At 38.7% G+C, this 26,423-nt stretch overlaps 1 protein-coding gene across 2 annotated transcripts in view; it reads left to right on the forward strand.

Moving 5' to 3' along the window:
* Positions 1-2,323: 2,323 nt before the first annotated feature.
* Positions 2,324-26,423, forward strand: part of SCG3 (secretogranin III) — a 37,943-nt gene continuing 13,843 nt past the window's right edge. The window contains exons 1-10 of one of the 2 annotated variants that reach the window (XM_007468712.1): positions 2,324-2,714; positions 3,403-3,455; positions 3,950-3,995; positions 4,091-4,306; positions 9,024-9,166; positions 9,983-10,132; positions 12,982-13,159; positions 15,616-15,732; positions 19,405-19,488; positions 21,330-21,467. In XM_007468712.1, coding sequence (XP_007468774.1) covers positions 2,624-2,714; positions 3,403-3,455; positions 3,950-3,995; positions 4,091-4,306; positions 9,024-9,166; positions 9,983-10,132; positions 12,982-13,159; positions 15,616-15,732; positions 19,405-19,488; positions 21,330-21,467 — 1,216 coding nt within the window. In that variant the 5' untranslated portion in view covers positions 2,324-2,623. The remainder of the gene's footprint in view (positions 2,715-3,402; positions 3,456-3,949; positions 3,996-4,090; positions 4,307-9,023; positions 9,167-9,982; positions 10,133-12,981; positions 13,160-15,615; positions 15,733-19,404; positions 19,489-21,329; positions 21,468-26,423) is intronic. The other variant, XM_007468713.1, reaches the window with a different exon arrangement.

Here is a 26,423-nt window from a genome sequence, read left to right on the forward strand (position 1 = left end):
TTATTCAATGTTTATAGTGTGCTTATACACAATAATCAAATATTTTAAATTTTTATTATTAAGGAAAGAGATCTTCTCTTTGAAACCTTTCCTGATCATTCACTCCATTATTTGCACCCAACCCGAACTCTGCACGTATAACAGGGAACCCATAACACACTCTCATGTTTATTTGTTCACTTACATTTAAGTGAGATCAATGTGTAGCACATGAAACCTATTCAGTAAATAGTTGTGGTGGTGCTTGTTATAATCACAGTCCTTTCTTTCAGGCTGTAAGACCAGCAGTGACCATACCTTACTTATCTTTGCATACCCAGCAATTATCTCAATACCTGGTACATTTTGAATACTCAGTAAATATCTCTTAAATGAATGAATGAATGAATGAAACTTTATCTCTTAAATGAATGAATGAATAAATGAAACTTAGGATTACTCCACTCATAGACAGATACTACGTCTGGCAGAAACATCCGTAAGACTGAGGAATGTAAATGACTCCAAGCCTTACAGTTTACTCAGTGCTCCACAGCTCATTTGGTCAGCAACAGAACATGTTCTTAGATTTAACACAGTCACTTTGAGTACAAATGGCAGAGAAGAGTCAAATACCTTTTTCATTTTTGGCAAGCAATGCATCGTGCTCAATAGCCACCCCTTCCCTTAATTCCATCCTGAGTCCCTCCCAACTGCAAACATATGTTGTGGGGAGAGGTAAGTTAAGGACAGGACAAAGGATGCAGTGAGGCTGGGGCGACAGAGTAAATCTCAGTGACTGGCTATTTCACCTAATATTTGGTAATGTTTATGAAAAGCTGAAAACACTTCATAACTTATTTTTTAGGCTGTGTCAAAATATTCCTGGCATCAAAATGATTTGATCAAGACATGTACTCAACTGTTCTCCACAATTACACTGTAAGGTAAACAGAGCCTGCCACCTCTGTTTTAAAGAAGAGGAAATTTGCCCTTCACTTGGCTGGGATTTTAAATTGGGAGACAATTTTTTCATGCAGCCTACTGGGATATTAATGCTATGTCATCACTGCCAAGAAACAACTATTTGTTTCAAAGCAGGTGTTAGATCCAAAGTACTCCTTAGATTCTTAAAGAAAGTATTTGAGTGATATCCAAATTCAAAGACTTCCAGAATGAGGGAGATTCATCTGTTTATTTTTAGGTACTTGAACAACTAACTTGCTCCTTGAAAAGCAGGGGTGCAGAAATCAAAGGCCTGATTGTGCTGAATTCTTCTCTTTGGTCATTATTCAGACTAGTTCCCAGCATGCCACAGTCCAAAGGAAAGGGTCCAAGCTCTGTTTAAAAATCAGAGACTAAACAGCTTACTCAGCACCCTGCTCACATTAGTGTTGCTTGTATTCATCATTTTAAAGTCTTTTGATAGCTCCTTTTATGCAATAATCTTAGGCTTCTGGGAATATTCTCAAAATATAGAAAGAACCTCCCTGACCTAGTTATGATGAAAAATGCTTTTCATGATTACCCACTCTTTTCAAGGAGTGCTGGAACAACCAAGTCCTTAGGCATAATTGAATCCTAGGGAAGAATTTTACAAAAGTGCTTTTTTTTTTTTTTCTTTTTTTCCTTTCTTTCTTTGAAGAGGTGTTTCCCACGGTGAGGAAGGGGAAATTTTTTATTGAAACTAGCCCCTATTGCTCACCTACCCTGGACTGATGAGGATATTCACGCTTAGGGGAACAAACGATGATTTTTGTTGTTGTTGTTCTGTTTCCTCATCTAGGAGAGTGAGAGTGTGCTGCAGCAATCTATTTGAAAGAATGTTCCTTAAATATCCCAATTCAAAGGACTCCATAGAGCTCAGACACAAATAACAGCACCAAGGGAGCCCTGGTATGTCAACCCAAATCACAAAAGGCACGGCTTTTCTAAGAATATAAGAATTATATCTACCTTTTAGGTACAGAAGGTGGAATGGAAAGAAGGGCTTTTTGGAGAAGGTATCCCAGAATAATCTCTAAGCAGAACCCCTTGCACAAGGTTATCTAGCTTTCCTTGACAGGTGCACGGGCAGAGATGGCATTTGGTCCCTGAGGTAACGTTTACTTGGGAGGTTACGACAACGATGTGCACGCTTACAGCAATCCAGGTGACCGTGAGCGCAGGAGCACCCCTAGGACTGCGGCACCGAAAATACGCTAGCTAGTCTGTCGTCCTCCCCGCTTCCACTCGCTGTGGGGATTGGAGCAGCTTCCGAGTCGCTGACACCACCCCTTCCCGCCTCTGGCTCGCAGGGAGCATGCGCTTCCATCCTCACTTCCTCTCAAGGAGGGAGCGAGAGTAAGGTGACGCCCTAGCCGACCCGCTGCCCGCTCCGCGTCACAGGAACTTCAGCACCCACGGGGCGGACAGCGCTCTCCTCCACCTGAAGACCTGAGTCCCGAGCGCCCAGAGTCTTTCTAATATCCCTTTACTCCGGAGCCCCAGAGAGCTCCACCAGCTCCGAGCACCCGCCACTCGCCCTCCCCGCGCCCGCCCTCCTAGCTCTTCCTGTTTTTACTCCTCCTTTTCATTCATAACAACAAAAGCTATAGCTCCGGAAGCCCGGCGCCAGGCTGTTTCTGAAGCCAAGCGTGGAAGAATGGGGTTCCTTTGGACCGGCACTTGGATTGTGGTGTTGGTGCTCCACAGCAGCGCAATTCAAGCTTTCCCCAAACCCGCAGGCAGCCAAGGTACGTGGACACTTTTCTTCCCACCTCCCTTTTATTTCGCCATGAAAAGGTAAAGCTTGGTATAAGCTGTAAATCACCTTGCCTCATTTTCTGATCACGTCATATCCGTGCATACTGACAGAGAAATCAGTTCGAATTCAGAGCCAGAAGACAGATTTTCCTCCCTCACTTTTTACATGATAGAACAATAACATAAGTTGTTTTGAAAGATCTTATTTTGAAATTGGGAGGGGGTGGCTTTCCCTCCTAATATGTGGCTTGTTTTCTGGATTGTTTGTTTGTTTGTTTTTTTCCTAGTCGTCTTACAACCTTTCTCAGATATTCTATTCATAAAACGTGCAGTGTATGAAGAAAGCTTTTAATGTGCCAATAATACCAATCCAGACTATGCTCTGTCTAGTTGAAAACAGCTGGTAAACCAAGTGTTAGAACAATATGTTAGATTTCTGGTCAAAAAAAAAAAAGAAAAAGTGTAATTGTATTAACTCAGGAAATACACCAAGATAATAAGCAAGGCAACACTGATAATCATAGTTATTGTATAATCTTGATAATCTCTGTTAATATATATATATTTGTTTCACAGTCATCCAAAAATATTTCTCCTTTTTTAAGAAGATTTTATTTAATGAGACATATTGTCTTTCCAATGAACAATTACATTTGTATTTGTGTGTGTTTATTCTAGACAAACCCCTACATAATAGAGAATTAAGTGCAGAAAGACCTTTGAATGAGCAGGTAGGTCAGAAGTAAAATTATAAATGCTATTCCATTTTATTTTAGTTATTATTATTTAATGTAATTATGCTGCGAATTTTTAGCCATTTTGAATTCACAAACCTCAGGAGCTTAATAATATACATTGAAATTATGATGGGAAATATAATTTTGGTAATTTTTATGTCCCAACAGTTAAATATAGAGAGTTCAGTATAATACAAAGAGCTGCCTGCATAATGACCCAGTAAGCTCAACATCACATCCATTCTATTGTAAGATTTCTTTATCAGAGATTTATCTTTTACCAATATTATCAGAGAGGGAATTAATATTTATAGACCATCTGCCCTTTATTTTATCTCATTTAATCCTTATGACATACTTTGAGATAGAAATTATTAACTACATCTTACAAACAAGAAAGCTAAATCCCATGGAGATTAAATTACTGAGCTGTCATAAGTGGTGGAGCAATGATTTAAAACCAGATCTGTCTCCTGTTTCTTTCACAGATTGCTGAAGCAGAAGCAGACAAGATTAAAAAAACATACCCTTCAGGTAATAAGAAATTACACTGATGTTAATTTAAATAATGTAGGCTATGAGAAGCTTAACTAAAACGGATGTGCCTGGTTTGGGGGCTTTTCTTCCAGAAAACAAGCCAGGTGAGAGCAATTATTCCTTTGTTGATAACTTGAACCTGCTAAAGGCTATAACAGAAAAGGAAAAGAATGACAAGGAAAGACAGTCCGTAAAAAGTTCTCCAAGTGATAATAAATTGAACCTGGAAGATGTTGATTCAACCAAGAATCGAAGACTGATTGATGATTATGATTCTACTAAGAGTGGACTGGATCATAAATTTCAAGGTAAATGAAGAAAAATAAGTTTTGCTACCTATTTTCTCTAATTTGGAGTCTCCCATTATGCGTTAAGAGAAAGTCCTATATTTTAAAAATATCTCTTACACACTTACAATCCTTTATTAGTCATGTCCAAAATTGAGATAAAGCCCAAACTTACTGATAATGTGCAAAGCTCCAGCTCCACAGAAGCCCAGATTTTATTTTCTCTTTAAAGTTTCCTTTACTGATGCTTTGAAAAACATTTAAATCTACTCTCTATATTTTATGTTATTGAATTCATTTTAACATTCCAATTTAACTATTAGTACAAGCAAAATATCATAATTCTCAAACAATTAAATCAACAAAATACCCCCCCTCCCCAAGTGGAATATTCGTTACTCCCTTTTCAGTGTTCTCTTCCTAGCTATATCCTTTCTCCCTAGGTCATTCTAACCTTTCCACGGCTTCAGTTACCATCTGTATCCTGATGTTTCATATCACTAGCCCAGAATTCTCTGAACTATAGACCTATATCTAGCTAACTACCGACTTATCTTCCCTTGGAAGTCTCAGGTGCACCTCAAACTTAACATGTCTAAGATTAAATTCATAATTTCTGTACACCTTACAACTTAGCCCTCTTTCCTCTAGGAAAGGCACTACTATACATCCAGCTTTTCAAGACAAATCTATGAGTCAAACTATTTCTTTTTTTCTTTACCTCTCAAATTCTAATCCATCAGTCTTAGCAATTTTATCTCCTATGTATCTCTCAAAATTTTTTTCTCTATCCCAAATCACCTCCATCTTTTTCCAAGCTCCAGTCATGTCTCATTTGAACTAGAGCAAAATCTTCCAATGGATCTTCTAGCATTTGCTCTGACCCTCTCCATCTTATCCTTCATGTAGCAGCCAGAGTGATCTTTTCAACACACAAACATGAGCATGTCTCTGTTTTGCATAAAACCTGTTAATAGATTCCCATTTCTCTTACGATAAAACCCCAGATCCTTAACGTGGCTTCTACACTCTTACATGGGCTGTCTACTTTTCTAGGTTCATCCAGCACACATGATCTGATAGAAACCTTATTTCCTTCCTTCATGGCACTTATTGCAGTTTGTAATTTTACATCCTTGAGTGTGACTACTTATGATTTATCTTTTTCTCCTAAACTAAACTGAAAACTCCATGAGAACAGAGACGGTGTAGTCCAAGTGTCTGAAGCTCGTGAATTTGTTGCATGAATTGATAAATGAACAAATGCACAAATAAAAGAATACATGAGGGAATAAATTAACTATTGTACCTAGGCATTGAGGTCTTCCTCAGTGTGTCTTCCATTCTGAGTACTGGTGCTTAGGAGTGACTACAGATTTTCTTATGTGTCTTAATTCTTTTCCACGGACCACAAGAGAATTATACTGATTATCTCTGTCAGAAAAAACTGCCAATTAAATTTGACTTTTATAGGCTATTGTAGCCTGAGGAGAATTCAGAAGTGTGTTTTATATGGATGACATGGGGGAAATGGTTTATATTTTGACACATTTCATATTGTATACTATTCAGGGAAATGTTTTGGGGTTTTTTTTGTGTGAGGGCTTTGTTTTTGTTTTTGTTGTTGTTGTTTTGTTTTGGCTGTGCTGTGCATGGCTTGCGGGATATTAGTTCCCTGACCAGGGACTGAACGCGGACCCATGGGAGTGGAAGCGATGAGTCCTAACCACTGGACCACAAGGGAATTCCCAGGGACATTTTGTTTTGAATTCTACTTTTTAAACTAAAACATTTGGGCTAGAAATAAATAGGCACTGGGCATAGCCCCATGAAAAATAAATTTAACCACTTTGATTGAATCGACCGTTTGATTTAATAAAATAAAAAAATAGTCTAAAGTTTGTTTGACTGCATTTTTTGGTCAGATGGGCTGTACATGCAAACAGAGGCAGATCTGTTTGTGATCTGATCACTAACTTGAGCAACTTATGTTTAAATTGTTCAACATTTTATTAACATGCAAATAGGTTCAGAACTACCAAGTGCTAGTTTTGATGGTTCCAGGTTTACCCTAGGGGTCATTTTAAGTCCACTTGAGTATACAGAAAAGATTCTTGGAGAGAATGATATGAGTGAATTACTGATTTTCTCTCATACCCTGGTAATCCTGGAACCAGAAGGTTTGGGACCACTCAGGTGACTAGAACCTCAGAGGTATGCAGACTTACATCCCAGAAGGGAGGGCAAGGGGCCTAACTTCTGCAGGGTGCTTTTATACCTTTAGGAAACCTCTAAATGGGCTTGTGCTATAGGACCCACCAATTCTCCTTCTCAGTGTTTTCTACAGTATGTATGATTCAGGATTTTTGTAAGTTTCTTTTAGGAAATAGTGCTTTGTGGCTCCTGTGTGCACTCACCAAACAAATATTCATTGAGCAATTACTATGTATCAGTCTATGAGCTAGACAGTAAGCTCTGTGCAGTTAGGGACCACATCTAAACTCTTTATCACTCTATTTCTAGTCCTGGCCCATATTAAGACTTTAATACAAATATATTGAATAAATGAAGGTCAAGTGCCATATTAGATGCCTGGAGATTCAAATGTAACTGAGCAGATGACAACTTTGAACAAGGCCCTTTTGCATCCACTTAGAGTTGTAAATGCTTTAAAAACTCATAAAATATTGAACTCACGTTTGGTTTCCCTCTGAGGTCTGTATAGGAGGGTGAAACACCCCTTCACGAGCAGTAGAGAAGCCATTCTGAGTAATTCTGTCCATTGTAGAGGAGGAAGGGAAATCACTGGAAGGCAAAGGAGCACTGCCCAACTCCTCAACTATCAACCCCATCTAGCGAAGCTCTGCTAGGGGAGCCTGAAGTTCCTGGCTCAAGAGAATACAGCACTGCAGAGGAGGAAGCTATTTCTTCAGAGCGTTGCTAGTGTTCTTCCTGTTGTGAAGTAAATGAACTGAAAAACAGTCATCTCATTTATTTTCCAGCTTCAGCAGGCAACCACTATTCTTCCTTTTTCAGATCCTGAGGGATAAGTGGGAAGGGAAATAAATGCTTCCACCTCTGCCTAGACCCAGGGAAGTTTCTGCTCCACATATTCCCGAGAGTCTGACTTGCAACCCACAAATGGAAAAATCAGACCTAAGTGATAGTGAGTCTCTGCTCCTGAAAAACATGGGTGATGAGCTCAATTTTCAGTCGGCCAGGAGGGGAACTGATTTTACAGGGTTTTCTAAGGGACTTTTCTGCTCATTCGTCATGCTGGTACACAGGACTTAAAGGGCTCACAGCTCATGAGTTGGCCAACAATTCAGCAATCATATACTGTCAGAGAACTTCCAGCCCTCTGTGTATACTCACCCTGCTCATTTTCCTAAGCTTCTTTCCAAACAACAAGAAGAGGATATTCTGCCTGAGGCTGCACATACTTCCAGCTTCATAGAGTCCAGAAAAAGTCTATGAATCCCCAGGAGCTATGGAAGAAAAGGAGAGAATCAGAATAGAAATATGTACTAGGTTCTTCTTTCTTTGAGTGAATATGATCAGAATTATTAGGGTAGGATTTGGCTAGGGATGCAATGTCTATTTTCTCTAGAAGATAATTGTAGTTCCTTTATTTCAGGTACAAATCTACGGTCATAAAACTACGTTAACTTTCATACGATACTTTGCAATTTAAAAGGTGCTTTTACATCTTATTCCATTTGATCCTCACAATCCCATGAAATAGATACTCTTATTAACTTCCTTTACAGTGGTCCAAGGATATATAGATAACAAGAGGGATCACTGGAGCTAAATTTCTGATCTTTCCAAGCTGCCTAGAAGTGACAGGTTAAGTGCCTTGTAAACTTGCATATATGAATATACTGTTCCATGTGGTATAGATTGGAAAAGACGAATTAATTCCTGGGAGTGCTCTGTGGACATAGTGCAAAGCTTCCTTGCCACCAACCCTACTGTATCCTTCCTTTCCCTCAGGAAGGGCCCTTGCTTTAGTCTGGAGTAGTGCTGCCAAATGTATTCCCAGGAAAGCCAAGGATACATATCTGCGAGCTTCTCTGCTGAGATTTACATAGATTTACATATTGCTTTGTGCAAACCTGTGATCACATTTTAAAAGCTTAAATTCCAGGTACATAAAATAAGTTCCCCATTCTCTGGAGAAAGAGGCTTGTCACATTAAGCTGCCTTACATAAAGGTGCCCTGTCACATACTCACAAGTCAACAGTTATTCCAGGTAAGTCATAAAATCTTCAGTACATACTCTCTGATTCTGGGTGTAAGGCAGGTTTCCCCACCCTCAGCCCAGGAATTTGCCTGCAAAGGGAGTACATATGCAGGTAATTCCAATCTACTCTTGTGGGGAAATGGAATATCAAATTATATAATATATAGAAGGGTGCTTTGAACAATACTGCATACTATCTAACAGTATTTTACTTTTTGTACTATTAGTGCTAAAAACGGAGAGGCCTTTTGTGTTATTTTCAGATCTTCCTCTTATAATCACAAAAGAAGCTTTCAGAATTTCCATTATCATCCTAGGTTCTTAACTTGAAGTCAAATTTTATTTTAAACCAAGAGTTTACATGGGCTAAGCACCACCTTAAACATATTCCAAACATATTTGAGTGTACAAGATATAGATTATAAATCTAATGTAATCCAAGAAATAGGTCTGTGACCACCACAACGTGAAGTTGTGATTGCTGTGTCTAGATGATCCAGATGGCCTTCATCAACTAGATGGAACTTCTTTAACTGCTGAAGACATTGTCCAGAAAATTGCTACCAGGATTTATGAGGAAAATGACAGAGGAGTATTTGACAAGATCGTTTCTAAACTGCTGAATCTTGGCCTAGTAAGTCATATGCATGAGAATAAACCAAATCTTAGGTTGGAATATGCTAAGAAGCCAAGCCAATTCATTCAAAGAGCCAAATGTTTATAACACATCTACTTTATACCAGTCACCATGGGTCTCGAGGAAAAGTAAGACACCATTCTTTCCCTCCAGGAATTTATGGTTTATCAGAGGCACTAGACAAGTACGCAAGTGCTCATGATGCAAGGTGCATAAGAACCATCTGAGTGGTTCAGTGTGCCAGAGGGTGGATTATATCCAGTTGTGCAATAAGGAAAAGCTTCAGAGGAGGAGGTGTTTGAAGTGAGCTTAGAAGGATGGTTAGGATTTAACCAGCAGAAGTTTTAAAAAAAAATGTGTTAGATGAGAAGGAAATAAGATGTGCAAAGCCACGCAATGATTGGGAAGCCCTAAGCAATTCAAACTGACCCTGCCCCAGCTTGGCTCCCAGATACTAACACAGGCCTGGCAGGCTTTAGGAGAGCACTAAATTTGCAGGTTTCAAAGGTTACCTACTATGACCTGCAGCTGAGGACTGAGAAACAACCCTCAAGTTGTTTCTCAAATTAAGTATTCTGTGGGTTCCAACAGATAGGACTGATGGGGCCCAAAGACACTTCTTCCCAGGAGTGCTGAGCAGTTACTGTGAAGGCCAGCATGTAGTAGAGGCATATTCAAGGGATGTTCAGAAGAGGGACCAGAACATTCTCTAGTCTTCTAAAAATATGTGTTCAACTAAAGAGTTTAGTCTGGATTTTTTTTTAAATCACAAAAATGGGAATAACAGTTATATGTTTTGACTCTTTATAACAGATCACAGAAAGCCAGGCACACACACTGGAAGATGAAGTTGCAGAGGTTTTACAAAAACTGATCTCTAAGGAAGCCAACAGTTATGAAGAGGAACTCAATAAGCCAACCAACAGGACTGAGAGTCAGGCTGGAAAAATACCAGAGAAAGTGGTATGTATATGCAAATGTATATGCATCTATTATGTATGTGTATATGCATGTGCATGGATGTGTGTGTATACTTGTATTTGTATATAATTAATACAATCTGTGTATAATTAGTACTTCAGTTTGTGCCAAATAAGAATTGGGGTATGTGACATTTTTAGCCCACTTAAAATATATACATTAATGAGATACCAATGAGTTAAAAGATATTAATGAACTCCACTTTGAAAATAGTATAAAGATGCATGTTATATTACACAGTAAAGATTATGCCTTATACCCCAGAATAAAATAACGCATAATATTATGTGAAACGGTTATTTCACATAACAATTCGTATAATCACAGTGCCCTGGATCCAAGTATTTCACAACAGAAGTTGGTATCCAACTTCTGTTCACAGTGGATGTCATCATCTGCTCCCAAAACCCCAAAAAAGAAACTTGGGCTGATGTGATCCTTTTCCACACCAGCTTTTATATTCCTCAGAGCTAGTTGCCTCATGCTGCCTCTCTGTCTACCCTGTGTCCTTCCACCTGCTTCTTCCCCTTTCCATTGGCTCAGAGGCCTGTCTGTCATCCTTTACTTAGACTTGCCATTCACTTGTCCTTGTCCTTGCTGGACTCCTTGCCTCTTCATCTTTTCTTTGGCCTCAGCCAAACTACTAAAATCATTCTCTCCTCCTTGAATTCCTTTTTAAACTTCTAGATGGAGCTAACTATAGGAGGATATAAGAGGATATCAAACTCCTCACCTCTCCTTTCATTTTCTCCACCAGAGCACCCATACCCCATGGCTCTCCAACATCCTATCCCAAATACAAGGAAAAAGGGTACATGGTCCTATTTTAGGGAAGGCTAGAAAACAGAAATTGGTATAGATTGTTTTTGTTTTTTACTGCTAGCCAAAAATTCTCCTTTGCACTCCCGACTTCCAATCCCCACCATCTGCCATTTTTAAAAACAGCTTTTGAAGATCCACCCACCCTAAAAAAAAACTATCTAGATTTATCACAGAACTCATGGCTTTTACTCAAACTTACCAATCTGAACTAAAACTGACATAGCAATTTTCATGATCCTTCACTCCCATTATATACTCCTTACTTCCCACCTCTAAAATGTCCATATGCTTGACCTGCTCTCTCATATTATCTAAATGCATAAATGCAAACAAAATATTCTTTCAGTAAATGTTTATTGAGGTACCACCTATGTACCAAACACTGGGGGTACAATGCTCATTTAAAAAGATATAGTCCCTGCTCTCATTATGCTTAAGGTCTAAGGGAAGAGGTAGATGGTCTTCAAATAGTCATGTATTTTATTTTATTTTACTTTATTTTATTTTTTTAATAAATTATTTATTTTTGGCTCTGTTGGATCTTTGTTGCTGCGCGCAGGCTTTCTCTAGTTGCGCGAGTGGGGGCTGCTCTTCATTGCAGTGCGCGGGCTTCTCATTGCGGTGGCTTCTCTTGTTGCAGAGCGTGGGCTCTAGGCGCACGGGCTTCAGTAGTTGTGGCACGTGGGCTCCGTAGTTGTGGCTCGCAGGCTCTAGAGCTCAGGCTCAGTAGTTGTAGCACACAGGCTTAGTTGCTCTGCAGCATGTGGGATCTTCCCGGATCAGGGCTCAAACTCGTATCCCCTGCATTGGCAGGCAGATTCTTAACTACTGCGCCACCAGGGAAGCCCAGTCATGTATTTTAATTGTGACTGCATTAAGTACTCTGAGAAAAGAAACATGGTTCTACTAGACCTCATAAAAAAGGAACCTGTCTTGGACTTAGGCTTGGGGAAGGCTTCCCGGAGGAGGTGACTTGAGCCAAAAACTGAAGGCTGAATAGGAGTTAACTTGTGAATATGATAGGCAATATGTAGAGAAGGATGTGTGGAGTACCCAAGTAACTGAAACAAGGACAGTGTGGCTGCCACACAGAGAGAGCAATGAGAGATGAGACTGGGGAGGTGGACCCAGGCCAGATCAGCAGGGTCTTATCAACCATGTACAGATTCTGATCTTTATCATAAGAGCAATGGGAAAACACTGAAGGATTTTAAGCAAAGGAGTCACATGATCATATTTTTAAAAAGATAACTGGCTACAACATGGAAAATGCAGGGTTGGGAAGAGATTGGAAGGTGGGTGGTGTACCAGTTAAAAACTAAGAAGTGAAGGTAGCTTGGACTAGAGTGGGGTAGTGGAGAAAGTGAGAAATGTACAAATTTGGGATAAATTTAGACAGTATGGCCAATAAGGCTACTGATGGATGGAATGCAGGGAAATGAAGAGGCAAGAAAGGCTCTTACATTTCTTTCTAGTTCACTCAGTGGAGAATGGATCATTAAGATAGGGAACACTGGACACACATCAAGTTTGGGAAAAAGAGTCTTGTGTACCCTCCCAGCCAGCGTTTAAAATGTCACCCAGGAATCACTAAGGTATGATTGCTCTGCTAGTATTAGACATTGTGACAGGCTTTCCTGTATCTTGGCACCATCCCTCTTGGTAGATTGTATAAACTCAAAGCTCCCCTCCTTGGTGAAAGGCAGTTCTATGAAGAAACACTCATGAGAACTGGTGGAGGGAAACTTGGCCAGAGCAGCAACCTGTCCATTCTCCCCTGAGCAGGAGCCAGGGTCTTCAGGTAAAGCACCTGTCTCTAAATCCCAGTGATCTTCCCATGTAACTAGTTGCCCACACACCTGCAAAAGAGTTTGATCCTGCACGAGCTTACAAAGGAAGAGATATTCTTGCACTTCAATTCAAGGGCATCACAGAGGAAAGAATCATCCTGGATTGTCATCAGTTCTAACAAAAATGTTTATTTTGTATTGATTTTTCCCCCACTGTAGACTCCAATGGCAGCAATTCAAGATGGCTTTACTAATGGAGAAAATGACGAAACAGTATCTAACACCTTAACCTTGACGAATGGCTTGGAAAGGAGAACTAAAACCTACAGTGAAGACAACTTTGAGGAACTCCAGTATTTCCCAAACTTCTATGCACTACTGAAAAGTATTGATTCAGGTAAACATTGTTTTCTGACCATGTGGAACAGAAACAGTAATTCCAGGAAATGTGTGGGTGGGGTTTTTTTCTTCCTGTTTTCAATTTCTAAATTCAGCTGTCTATGACGTATATTATGGCCTCGGGGAAAATAGTTCACACTGATTTTTTTCAAAAGAAGTGTACTAGCCATGGAAATATTTAGGAAAGGGTAATCAGGAAAGGTGGAATTTCTGGATAATTTAATCTTCATGTTAACAGAGGGTTCATTTATTTGTTCAATAAACAGGTATTGAACACATGCTGTGTTTCTGGGATTGTAGTGAACCTTGTGCCGATATAGAGATGAATCAGAGTGTTCCTGGCCTGACCCAGTTCAGCCTCAACTTTTATTGCAAGTCTCTTTTCAAAAAGGCTTTATTTTCCTCTCTTAGTAAGAACAGTGAATGGAACATAATTTATTATTTTTAAATGATTCAGAATTTTGCTTTTTAGATATTTTCAACTTGTCTTCAAATGAATTGAACTAAACATTGGACTAATGAAGGTCAGGAGCCCAAAACACGCTTGGGAAATGTTCTGCTTTTTTTTTTTAAAAAAAGTCCTTAATGTGTTGTTCTCTTTTCTTTTATATGTGCACCAAAATAAGTTGACTGAAGATTTCAGTTCATGTTTATTTTTGGTTAATCTGCAAGGAAGATAATAATGTGCCAATTTTCTGTTGTTGTTGTCCATATAGCTGCCCTGCACTGCCTTATAGCTTTTCTTCTTCCTGTTTAAAGATTCATGGCCAGTTTGAACATTTGTAATAAAGATTTCTGTAATTGTAACATCTTTCCCCAAGAAGTGACCTTAGAGTAGACTTCATTTCTGGGGAACATCCTTTTGTCCTTCAATCCCAGACATTGGCCAGATGGTATCAGCCCCCCTGCTGGTGTCTGCAGGGCTTGTACATCTTGAGGGTCTATTCTTGGCCCACTGGTTGGCAGATACCCAGCTCAGAACCTCTGTCATTCTGGTGAGTCACTTCTTGTCAGAGAAGTGTATCAGCATAATACCAAATATTTATATGGATGTGACCTTGAGCACATAATGTGATTGCTGAAGTTATTATTTACCTGCCCTTTTCCAGGATTTCTCTCCCACACCTCTTCTCCCACCTTCCTCTCTCCCAACTTTGTGACTTTTGTGGTATTTTTAAGATTCCACTGTATGGAATATTCTTTATTTTGTGTGTTTTTATCTTTCAGTTTCCTTGACCCCGTTCCTTATTGCCTTTATTTGTATAGACTTTTAATTTAAATACTTACACTGAGGTCTTTGGTAGTACCCATCTTTTTTACCCAAGGTCTGAACCAATTGAGAAAACCAAAGTATCTTTGCTACTGATACAGACCGGGTTGTAGAATGTAGCTTGGTGTGAGAGCCAGCAGTGGGCTTGTCTGCTCCCTACCCTCAGTCTAGCTCATGGAGCAGCCAATCCTGGAAGAGTTTGAGTCTGCACAGCAGGCACATTTTTCAGTTCCCTGCCTTCCACTGTTCCAGGGGAAGATTCCAAATCCCCATCCGTCAAGAAAAGTAGACTAATGGCTGTTGGCTACCAACCTCATCTGTGTGGAGGATGAAAAAATGGGGGGAAAGGCTAGAAGTATGCAGAGAAAATCCTTCCTGGCAGCTGAAAGAATAGGGAAACAGTTCTCTAGCAACTTAGTTTTTCTTTCCTTCAAAAATGGAAATAGATTTTTTTTTCTGATTTTAGAATTAGTATAGCCACTGAACTATTATGGAATCATTGGCCATCTTGTTCTATCAGGATACAGAACAGTATGTCAAATATGAAGTTTCCAAGAAACTGTTAGTAGTGGTTGCTTATAGGAAGTAGGAGTTGTGGGGAGGGAGAGGAAGAGAATATTGCTTTCACTGTTTACTTCTGTACCATTGGAATATTTTCACCATATGCGTTTATTCTTTCAAATGAAATAAATGTTAGAAAGCAATATATACTACTGTTAAAAAATCAACATTGCATTTAAAAACTAAACATGTGTGTCCCTATTTCAAATATTAAGCTTGATTAATGAAAACAGGTCATTCCTTCCCTCAAAAACATACGACCAGAGTAGAGAAAGGTTGTTGGGTTACCAGTCTTCTAACTTTCCTTTTGAGTTTATATTATCTCAGGTTGCAAACTGTCTCTATCATCTACTCTATCAATAAAATATTTTAGATGAAGGTAAACCGTTTTGGAGAAGTTATAATTACCCATTTCTGAAAAAGTTCAGTATACCTGTACATTGTTCTGTATTACCAATCAAGTCTTGGGCTTTTCAGAAATTAAATATATTTTAGCTATAAATGGCTTAGCTATATATGTAGGGAGAACTATTTCAATAAGATGCTGTATTTCATAAATTAACATTGAAAGATGAAGCTATACTCCACTAGTCTTTAAAAAATTATTTTGTCCTTTTATATAGAAAAAGAGGCAAAAGAGAAAGAAACCTTGATTACTATCATGAAAACGTTGATTGACTTTGTGAAGATGATGGTAAAATATGGCACCATATCTCCAGAAGAAGGTGTTTCCTACCTTGGTGAGCGTCCTACCTCTTTTGTTTTCACAGTGGTTAGTTTTCATTGTCCAAAATGAATGAGAGATTTGGCAACAATTATTTTACTAAGTTGATAATTTATGCCAAAGTAGCCTGAATCATCTGGGTAATCAGAATTGCCCAGCCTGACAACGCATACAAATAAAATTAACCAGACGTTTGCAGCTCTTTATATTTATAGATCCAGTTCAAATACAGACATTTCACCTTTGTTATATTTTGTCTTATTAACATTTTCTAATAATCTCCCCAGAGATAATATTATTAAAATTTGACTTTTTTTTTTCCCAATTGTGTTGGCATGGTTGGGACAAAAAGAGTCTTGATTTTAACCAGTGCGGCCTGTGTGTGGTGAGGAGGAAGGAGCACTGGACTAGGCATCAGAAGTTCTGCTTCCTGGTCCCAGCTCTGCCTCAGACCAGGTCTGTCATGCTGGGGAAGGCACTCACCTTTCTCGACCTCAGTTTCTGTATCTGTGAAATAAAGGACTCTGTTACCTCTAACCGGGGCTGGTAAACTACTGGCCATGGGCCAGTCTGTCCCATCACCTATCTTTGTATAGCACACAAGCTAAAAACAGCTTTTAAATTTTTTAATGGTTGAAAAAAAATAAAAATAATAGTGTTTTGTGACATGAGAAAACTACATAAAATTCAAATTTCTGCATCTATAATCAAGTTTTATTGGAACACAGCTGTGCTTCTTTGTTTTAGTGTTGTCCGTGGCTACTTACATGCTACCATGACGACACTGAGTAGCTGCATATGGCCCGCAAAGCCAAAAATACTTACTAACTGGCCCTTCATAGAAAAAGTTTGTCAACCTTTGATTCCTTGAACTTTATAGATAAGCTTAAACAATCTTTGATTCTGCATGCAGGTTGTTAAAAGAAGAAAAGCCTTTTGTTTTCCTGCTTGGTTTAGTTAATCACCAAATACCATTCATCTCAGAGGTCCTTTGGGCAAGATGAACTCATGGCCCCTTACTCTGATCACTGATGGGGGAGGGAGAATTAAATGGAAGAGAAAATCTCATAGGATAGAGTAATCCAGAGTTGTTCTGTATAAATGCCATTTTTTTCTACATGAAAACTAGTTTTACTGTTTTTTTCTGACTATAAAAGAACATATTTATTTTAAAAAATCAGTCAATGTAAAAAGATATTAAAAAGACAGTGAAAAAATCACTCATAATATATGTATTATGTATATAATACATAATAATGTATGCGCACATACACATACATACCTATGTCATTTTTTTTCTTTTATTTAACAAAAAATGGGCTTAAGTTACACACCGTGCTTTGTGGCCTACTTTACCCACTTAACAGTAGATCTAAAACATTGTTTCAAATCAATCCTTGTTTCATATCAATACCCTGTGACCCATATTTCGCACTTAAGTCATTTATTCTATGGAAATAAATTAGAGATGCCGCAAAGGCTTGTGTGCAAACCAGGTATTTCCACTATTATTTATAGCTGTGCTGTCCAGTGTGATAGTCACATGTTGCTATTTAAATTAACAGTAATTAAAATTAAGCAAAATAAAAAATCTGGTTTCTCAGTTGCTCTAGGCATATTTCAAGCACTCACTTGCCACAGGTAGCTTGTGGCTACCATACTGAACAGCACAGAAATGAGTATTTCCATCGTTGCAGAAAGTTCTGTTGGACAGCACTGGCTTATAGAAACAAAACAATAGAAATAAACTTGCTACCCCACAAGAGGAGACTATATAAATTATTAGTTCTTATTTAGACTAAATTTTATTTTTTAATGTTTGCGTTTTTAATAATTGTATGTTTATAAATTATGTTTTAAATATTGTTTATAAACAATATTTTATAAACAACTTTTAATAATTATAGTGTTTATAAACAATAAATAAATATTGTTTATAAAGACTAATGATGGGGAAAATGTCCATGATATATTATTGAATGCTTAAAGCCACTTAGAATATGACCTTAATTTTGGTGTTAAAAAATGGATATGCATAAAGAAAGAAAGTTGGAAAAAAAAAAAAGTTAGAAAGAAATATACCAAAACACTATCTGGGCACAGTAAGTGTTATTTTTTTCCTTATAATTTTCTGTTCATTTTCGTATATAACTTTTACAATCAGAAAATGAGTTGTATGTAGAGAATTTTTCTTTACAAGCATGTTGGCTTTTGACTGTCGCTGCCATGAAGGTACACCCTCAGACCCTCGAGGGCTCAGGGGCAGCATGGGTAGAAGAGAGAGGATTAACTAACCTCCTCCATCCCAGCATGTGACAGTGATCACTGATCTACCCTTCTGTTCTGGTCCCAACAATGTACGGTGACTACAAAGTTTGCCAGCTGTGGTCGCTATTTCAAAGAAGAAAGCAGAATGTGTCACACAATAGGATATACTGATTTTCTTCTCAAAAAGGGATGGGGAAGGAGAAGGCAGAATTTTCTTGGGGAGAAGTAATACAAAGTAATAATGGACTCTTTATAGACTAATTGCAAAGAACTGCTTGTTTGCAAATAGCCCTGTCCTATTAGTAGGATGGATATGTGACTGGTTAAATAACTGAATACCAGGGTTGTGGATTCTAATTCATTGACTGCCTTGAGGTGGTCACAGTCTAGATTCCTATCTGGTAACACCTACAAGATGTTACTCCAAAGAGCAGAATTAGGACAAAGACAAGAATACAGATTTCAGCTTAATATGAATAGAGAAATTCTCGCCCTTAAGACATCTAACATGATGGAGGTGTTAGCTAACCGTGGTAATCATTTTGCAGAATATAAATGTATCAAATCAGTATGTTGTACTATACCTTAAACTTACACAATGTTCTATCTTAGTGAAAAAAATATTTTTTAAGACTAACAATAGAACAGGCTGCCTCGTGAATTAGTGAGAGCCCTGAATGACAGAAATCCAACTGTTTGGCTTAAGCGACAGGGGAATTTATTTCCTCATGTAACTGAAAAGTCCAGGGGTGGGGGTAGTCTGGCTTCAGGTCTGTGAAGCCCACCACAGTGTGAGGAATCTATCCCTCCCCATCTCACTCACTTTTTGTATGTTGATTGATTCCAGATAAACTGCCCCATTCTGGAAACAAGATGGCTGGTACAGCTCCAATCTCACATCCACACAGTATAGCAATCCTAGTGGAAAGAGAGCCTCTTTCTCTTAGCATTGAATCTCACTGGCCTGGCTTGAGTCATGTACTCCTCCTTGAACCAATCACCATAGCCTGAGGGCTGGAGCAGCCAGGCCTGGGTTATTCAGCCACCAGTGGAGCAAATATGCTGAGAGTGGGAGAGGTCTGGGTTCTCCAAAGGAAAATCAAGGTGTAGTTACCAGAAGGCGTCGAGTAGGCCAAAACCACAGTTGTCCATTATAGGCCTCAATCACAGTAGTCACAGAAATGTGGAAGGGACTTCTGCAGTTAACTGAGTAGGAAGCTGAACTTGAGGATCTCAAATTGTATGCCTTTCCATCTTGAGAGTCAATGAAATATAATCCATATCAAAGCCCCTTACTAGCAGTGCTAATATTGTGGAATTGCTGTTGTGCTATTTCTGGTGAGATTTAAACATTTTTAGGAAAACTTTGAAACCGTCTTTTAGGACATAAAATTTTATTTCTTCTTCTCCCCCCCTCCAGAAAACTTGGATGAAACAATTGCTCTTCAGACCAAGAACAAGCTAGAAAAAAATGTTACTGACAATAAGAGCAAGCTTTTCCCAGGTATGGTTTATTTTAGTATTTTTCCCCCAGCTTTTGGCAAAATAACCCTTTTGAGTGGTAAACCATGAACTTCAATAAACATTGATAAAGAATTACAGATTTCAAAAAGTTTGAAAACCTGAAATCCAACCATGGGATTAAGTAGCTATAACCTTGGCCAGTCAGCACAGAAATTTAATCCCAAGAAGCACTGAAAAGAGATGAGGACTTTACTGAAGCAGTGGCTGGTGGGCAAAGGTGAGAGCTATATCCCAAGTTGAGCAATCCTTCCTAAAATTCTCCTTTAGGTATCTTTTTCTCTCCCCAGATCACCACTGTCCCTTACCCTCCATCCCCCACTGCTGCTCCCTCCCATACTCTCCCCTCCCAGCTCTTCTTTCTCCTCTGGGACAGTCTGTACCCCCGTGTGGTATGATTTATGCCCTTCTCTTGGTTTCTTCACTTCTGCATCTCTACCCATCACCCTGCTTAGCATGGCGAACACCACGGAGCAGAGCAGTGCAAAGGAGAATTTCAGGGATGAGGAAGGCACAAAAAGAGAAAAGATCACAAACTCTTTTTTTTTTTTTTTTTTTTTTTTTTTTTTTGTGGTACGCGGACCTCTCACTGCTGTGGCCTCTCCCGTTGCGGAGCACAGGCTCCGGACACGCAGGCTCAGCGGCCATGGCTCACGGGCCCAGCCACTCCGCGGCATGTGGGATCTTCCCGGACCAGGGCACGAACCCGTGTCCCCTGCATCGGCAGGCGGACTCTCAACCACTGCGCCAACAGGGAAGCCCAAGATCACAAACTCTTATACTTTAATTTTGTGTCCCTATCACAGAAATTATGTACCTGTATTTGATAGAATATACAGCCCTTTAAAATGATGTTTTCAAGCAGTTTTTAATAACATGGAAACATTCTTCCATAATTATGCTAATGACAAAAGCAAGGAAGAAAATTGTGCCACAAGTATGAAAAAAATGCATCAAAAAAGTATATATATATATACTACAACACTAGTAGTGGATGTTTAAGGAGACAATAACTGATTTTTCTTTTTTCCTATTTTTCTGTAGTAATACACCTTTTACTGAAAAAAGAAAAAAGCTTATCATTAGACTGCTTGGCATTCCCTATTTTACTGACTACAGGGATGCATTACCATTGTTTTCAAGGGGTTACCTACTTCAAGTTTTATGATTCTTTAATTCAATATAGGATTTCTAGAAGGAAGTATAGTTATTTTTAAGTGAGAAGTGAGCAAGCATTATTATTGACAGCAAGGGTCCAATACTCTTCTTTGCATTAGGGTGACCAGGGATAAGAGAGTATGAAGAAAGAGGCAGGAGAGAAGTCCAGCCATAGCCCCAAACCCTTAGGTGCTACTCTGAGTAACAGACTGTTCTTCAAAAACAACATCAAGGAGAGATGGGGCAACTACAGAGTTATTTTCATTTGGAATCAAGACTCAAATTTACTTTGGAAACTGACCTATCCCACTTGAATGCCAACATTGATTAAAATAAGGAGAATAAGCTACACTCTAATAACACAGTGTGGCAGAACAGAAAAAACACAGCCAGAATCCAGAAAGCTGGGGGTGGAGGGTGTTGGCCCAGCTCTTCTGCTAACTCAACAGGTGGCCTTTGGCACATCTCTCCGCGCTTTGGGCCTCAGTTTCCTCTTCTGTGAAATGGTGGGGAGGGAGGAGTCACACTAGATAATCACTAAGATCTCTTTCAGCTCAAAAAATGATCTGACCTCAAACTACACCTTTTTAATAAAATTCATTTCTACACTAGGAATTAATTAATAGATAGGAAATAGGGTTATAATAGTGCACAATCTGATTACAGTGCCATCAGAGAAGAGTCATGAAGAAACAGACAGTACCAAGGAAGAAGCTGCTAAGATGGAAAAGGAATATGGAACCTTGAAGGATTCCACAAAAGATGATGACTCCAACCCAAGAGGAAAGACAGATGAGCCAAAAGGTATGGAATTGACAGCTCTACGTTGACAATGAAATTGGGGAAGCAAAATCTTTCACTTGAAGGGTCATCCACAAGTCAAGCCCCACCAAATCGGAGAAATTAACATCATCTGTATACAGAAGATTCAGCACGTGGTACATTTATTTGAATAGCAATTTTTTTTAATGGTCTTGAGTCTCCTGGAATGGCAAACTGGTTTCATATTTTGATGGACTTTAACGTCCAATGTGCTTTTGCACTTTGGGAGGAACACTCATGACCATTTGTGCATCGTTCAATGTCCAATTTATGATCTTATGAATTTATTAAGCAATATTCATTTAAACATAATTGACACTCTTAATAGTCACATACTACTTATTTAACAAAGTCATCAAAATTTATGGATTTAACAAAGCAAATTTTCTTAATCATTTATACTGATTGCAATCTGACACTTTCAAAGACTTGATTAAAAATCATAAATCAAATATATTACATTTCCTTAAATAACCTAAATACCTTAAAAAAGCAAAAAAGCACACACTAAACTAGCCCAGTAATTATAAAACTTGTTTTTATCCTTATTCTTACACATTCCTGGGGCCAAATTTTTACTCAGCTCTAGTAAGTCTATATGATATAAATTCACATCTTCCAAGGTTTGAGAAACTTGACTATACCCAAAGAAAAAGACCCTATATAGTTGCAAGTTCAAAGTCATTAACCCTCTGATTTCAGGTCAGGTTGTGGGATCTGGTTGCATAGTCCAATATTTCAAGCCCCTTTAATTACAAAGTGTGCTGGTTACATCATAGAAAATTTATGTCTGTATCTCAGATAGATATTTTTTCTGAAACTCAGTGTCTTTACCAGAAGCTGTGAACAGATGGCTTAAACCTACTTTATTTTTTGTCGTGATATATTGAACTCTTTGGTATAACTGGAACCCTATTTATATCTTTTTCTGTATCTCATTAGTAGGGTCATTTTGAGGTTTCCTTCCCTGGAAGCTGAGGGAATGGATCATTGCTCTCTTGGGAGAGAGGGTAGCAAGTGTGACGTTCAGCTAATTTATCATCTGGAAGTACACCATTGGGCTCCCTTTTCATTGTTTATTACATATAATCATTAGTGGCAATGAACTGAGGGACTTCCCTTATTCCTTGCTGTAATATGATAGGAGACCACAAAAGCTGATCATGTTCATGGTATAGCTCTTAATTTTGAAGAGACTGCTTGGCCCTCATACAAGTTCCCAGTCTCTCTTGCTCACACAGATAGAAACAGGTTCACATTCATACTTGATAATAGACCCATGCTTAACAGTGTCTATGTATTAAGTAGAAAAGAAAGAAGCTAGCTATGTATTTAATACCTTGTAACTTAATAACAGCAATAAAAGTACAAACTATTTCTCTCTTATATTACTACTCTCTTTGTTAACACTTTATATTAAATTTCTCCATTTATGTAAGTTGTTCCAGTTAATGATGGTAATGACGACGATGATGATTTTTCTGTTTAAATTGGTGTAGCTTGGGCAGTAACCCTGCCTCCAAGTTTCTCCTTTGTCCTTTTTGCCCTGTACCCAGTGGTTTTTAAAGCATCTATGCTCTCTGGCAACAACAGGCTATTTTTTTTTTAATTGAACTATAGAAAAATGTTGTATTAGTTTTCGGTATACAGCAAAATATATATATATTTTTTCAGATCCTTTTCCATTATAGGTTATTACAAGATATTGAATATAGTTCCCTGTGCTATACAGTAGGTCCATGTTGTTTATTTATATATAGCAGTGTGTATCTGTTAATCCCAAACTCCTAAACAGGCTGTTCTAGACCTACTCTGAATTTTCCTGTCCCCCCAAAAAAAGAAAAACTTGAAATCAATTCTCCTTCAAAGAGTTCCGGTTCCTTTATGTAGAAAATATAGAAAATCCAACCTGAGTTACATGAGTTCAAGTGAGTGGTGATGTTAGCCAAAGGTACTGCTTGTATTCCAGTTATTGGGACTTTTTGACACAGGGCCGAAAAAGAAATTTTTTAATATATCAACTTCATGTCGATTTTTCCTATCTCATGAAGTTTTAGATTATTACACCCCTCTTCTCTCTAGGATGGATTTCATAGACCACCACAATTTTCTCCTATATTGACATTACTGACATATGAACTCTAATTGTTTGGTGGTAGCCTATATTGGGAAAGGTTATGAGGTTGCATCTGGACTCAGGAGGAAAGAATGTTGCGATAATTAATTAATAATGTTTGTCATGGGTATGGAAACGGGGAATTGGTAATATATGTGTCGCTTTTGCTGGCCAGTCATGCTGCCTTGATGTTTCCAATCAACCCTAGGCCCACTTTGAATGAGTGGTAAACTTTTTTTAATATCTTTTTAAAATTATAGTAAAATATACATAACATAAAATTTACCATTGTAGCATTTTTAAGTGTACAGTTCAGTGGCATTAAGTGCATTCATATCATTGTGCTACCACATCACCACCATCCATTTCCAGAACTCTTTTCATCTTGCAAAATTGAAACTCTAAACTCATTAAATAGTAACTCCCCATTCCCCCTCCCTCTTCAGCCCCTGGCAACCACCATTTTACTTTCTGTCTCTATGCGTTTGACTAATCTAGGTACTTCAGATAAGTGGAATCATGCAGCATTTGTTCTTTTGCTACCAGCTTATTTCGCTTAACATAATGTCCTCAAGCTTCATATATGCTGTAACGAGCGTCAGAATTTCCTTCCTTTTTCAGGCTGAGTGATAGCCCATTGAATGTATATACCACATTTTGTTTATCCATCTGTTTGCCTATGGACACTTGTGTTGCTTCCACATTTTGGCTATTGTAAATAATGCTGCTCTGAACAAATATCTCAAGACTAAAAAATATTCAATTTGGGCAGGGGGAATATTCCTAGAAGTGGAATTTCTAGATCGTATGATAATTCTATTTTTAAGTTTTTGAGAAACCAGTGTTTTCCGTAGTGGTTTCACCCTTTTACATTCCCACCAAGAGTGTGCAGAAGTTCCAGTTTCTCCATATCCTCACCAACACTTTTATTTTCTGGTGATTTTTTTGTTTTGTTTTGTTTTTATGGTGGCCATCCTAATGGATGTGAGGTGGAGGATGAGTGGTAAACTTCTGAAAGACAGCTAAGCAGGAAAAGAGTGGTCCTGTGGCCTGAGATAGAGAGCTAGGAATTGGGCAGCACAAAGGACTACAGCTCAGTGTGCCTGGATCATCTCCTCTGGGAGCAACCCACATGTGATGACCATCCTTCCCCAGAACAGAGCAAGCCATATCTATCTAGGTCAACTGACTCACTGAGGCAGTATGCTCATTGTTTAGGACAACACCTTATATCGCTCTGCAAATATCCCTAGGAATGGGTGCTACCCAGTCTCTTACTTGTTTTAGGAAAGCGTTATGTAAAAGAGGACTATGAAGGAGTTGATTCTTGGTAGCCCACTACTTCCTGTTTAGGGTGTGAGTGTGTGGAGACTAATGATGAGGTTAGATTTCTCATTAGGATTTCCATCAGGTAATAATGGGGAGAGAGAAGAGTAAAACTCCATCCAGTTAGTGTTAATCTTCTTTTTTTTTTTTTTTTTTTTTTTGGTCTTTTTTTTTTTTTTTTTTGTGGTACACGGGCCTCTCACTGTTGCGGAGCACAGGCTCCGGACGCGCAGGCTCAGGGGCCATGGCTCACGGGGCCAACCACTCCACGGCATGTGGGATCTTCCCGGACCGGGCCACAAACCCGTGTCCCCTGCATCGGCAGGCGAACTCTCAACCACTGTGCCACCAGGGAAGCCCAGTGTTAATCTTTGTAATGGCTCTCCTGAAACATTAGGAAAAGGGTAGGGATTTGGGGCTAAAATTAGCCCCCCCCCATTATTTAGAGACTTAATTTACTCATGCTACCCCTGATCCTATTTACTCTGGGATAAGAAAAACTGATTCTGGTATGGTTTAGAAAACACCAAACTGAGCTTAAGCCAAGGGCCAACATTTCTTGGAAAAGATGTAATTAATGCCCAAAAGGATGTATTATGACATATATCTTTGTATTCACAGTTGCTTTATTTGCACTTTTCTCAAAGGCTATTTTGCTTCTTTGTTATAAAACCCAGGGAGAAAACACCTGTTGTCTCTAGGTGAAAAAATAAAAGAATCTACGTGGGTGAAGGCAGGGTTGGCTTTCTTGATACATTTATTCAGCAATAAATAAACATTTATTCCAATGGCATGTCTGGCACTGTGCTCAGAAAGCTACAGAAGGAATTTAAGGACCAATGCCTGCCTTTGAGGACTCAGGCAAGCTCTGAAATGACCTAAGAATAGGCCTTGAGTCATATGTAGGCAAATACAACACAAGCCACATATGTCTCTCCGTTACTGATGAGTCAGCAGCATGTAGAACAGGCTCCCTTCAGAGAGGAAGCTGGAGGACATTACAGAGCAGAGCAAGAGATGAGGTAATAGCTAAAACCACTTAAGGAAATAATTATAAGCAGGACACATTGGCAGGAATATCTGTAGGGAGTCTGTTTTGGTCTTGTGATGTGAAGTGATGGCCCCATCCAACAAAAGCAAATATTGATTAACCATGCCAAGCATATGCTGAGGCCTGTGAGGAATAACAACAACAGGAATAACAACAACAGACTACATTTATGTCACTCTTCAACTTACAGAGCAAGTTTACATGCATCTCACTTCAGCCTAAATGTAAAAAGTCCAATTTAATTACCAGTGATGAAAAATGACACGTTCACCTTTGAAAATATTTTAGACTATTTAAACCCTTGCTTTCTACAGAGACTCACACTAAGAATAATATTTTAAGACATCGATTTCTAGTTGGTGCAGTTATTTGAATGATTTGATAATTATTCCTAAATATAGGGATATGCCAATGAAGTCAGATTTACTCCAATTTCAACCATATC

Source organism: Lipotes vexillifer, unplaced genomic scaffold (genome assembly GCF_000442215.2).
Source record: "Lipotes vexillifer unplaced genomic scaffold, Lipotes_vexillifer_v1.1 scaffold268, whole genome shotgun sequence".
Lineage (NCBI taxonomy): Eukaryota > Metazoa > Chordata > Mammalia > Artiodactyla > Lipotidae > Lipotes > Lipotes vexillifer.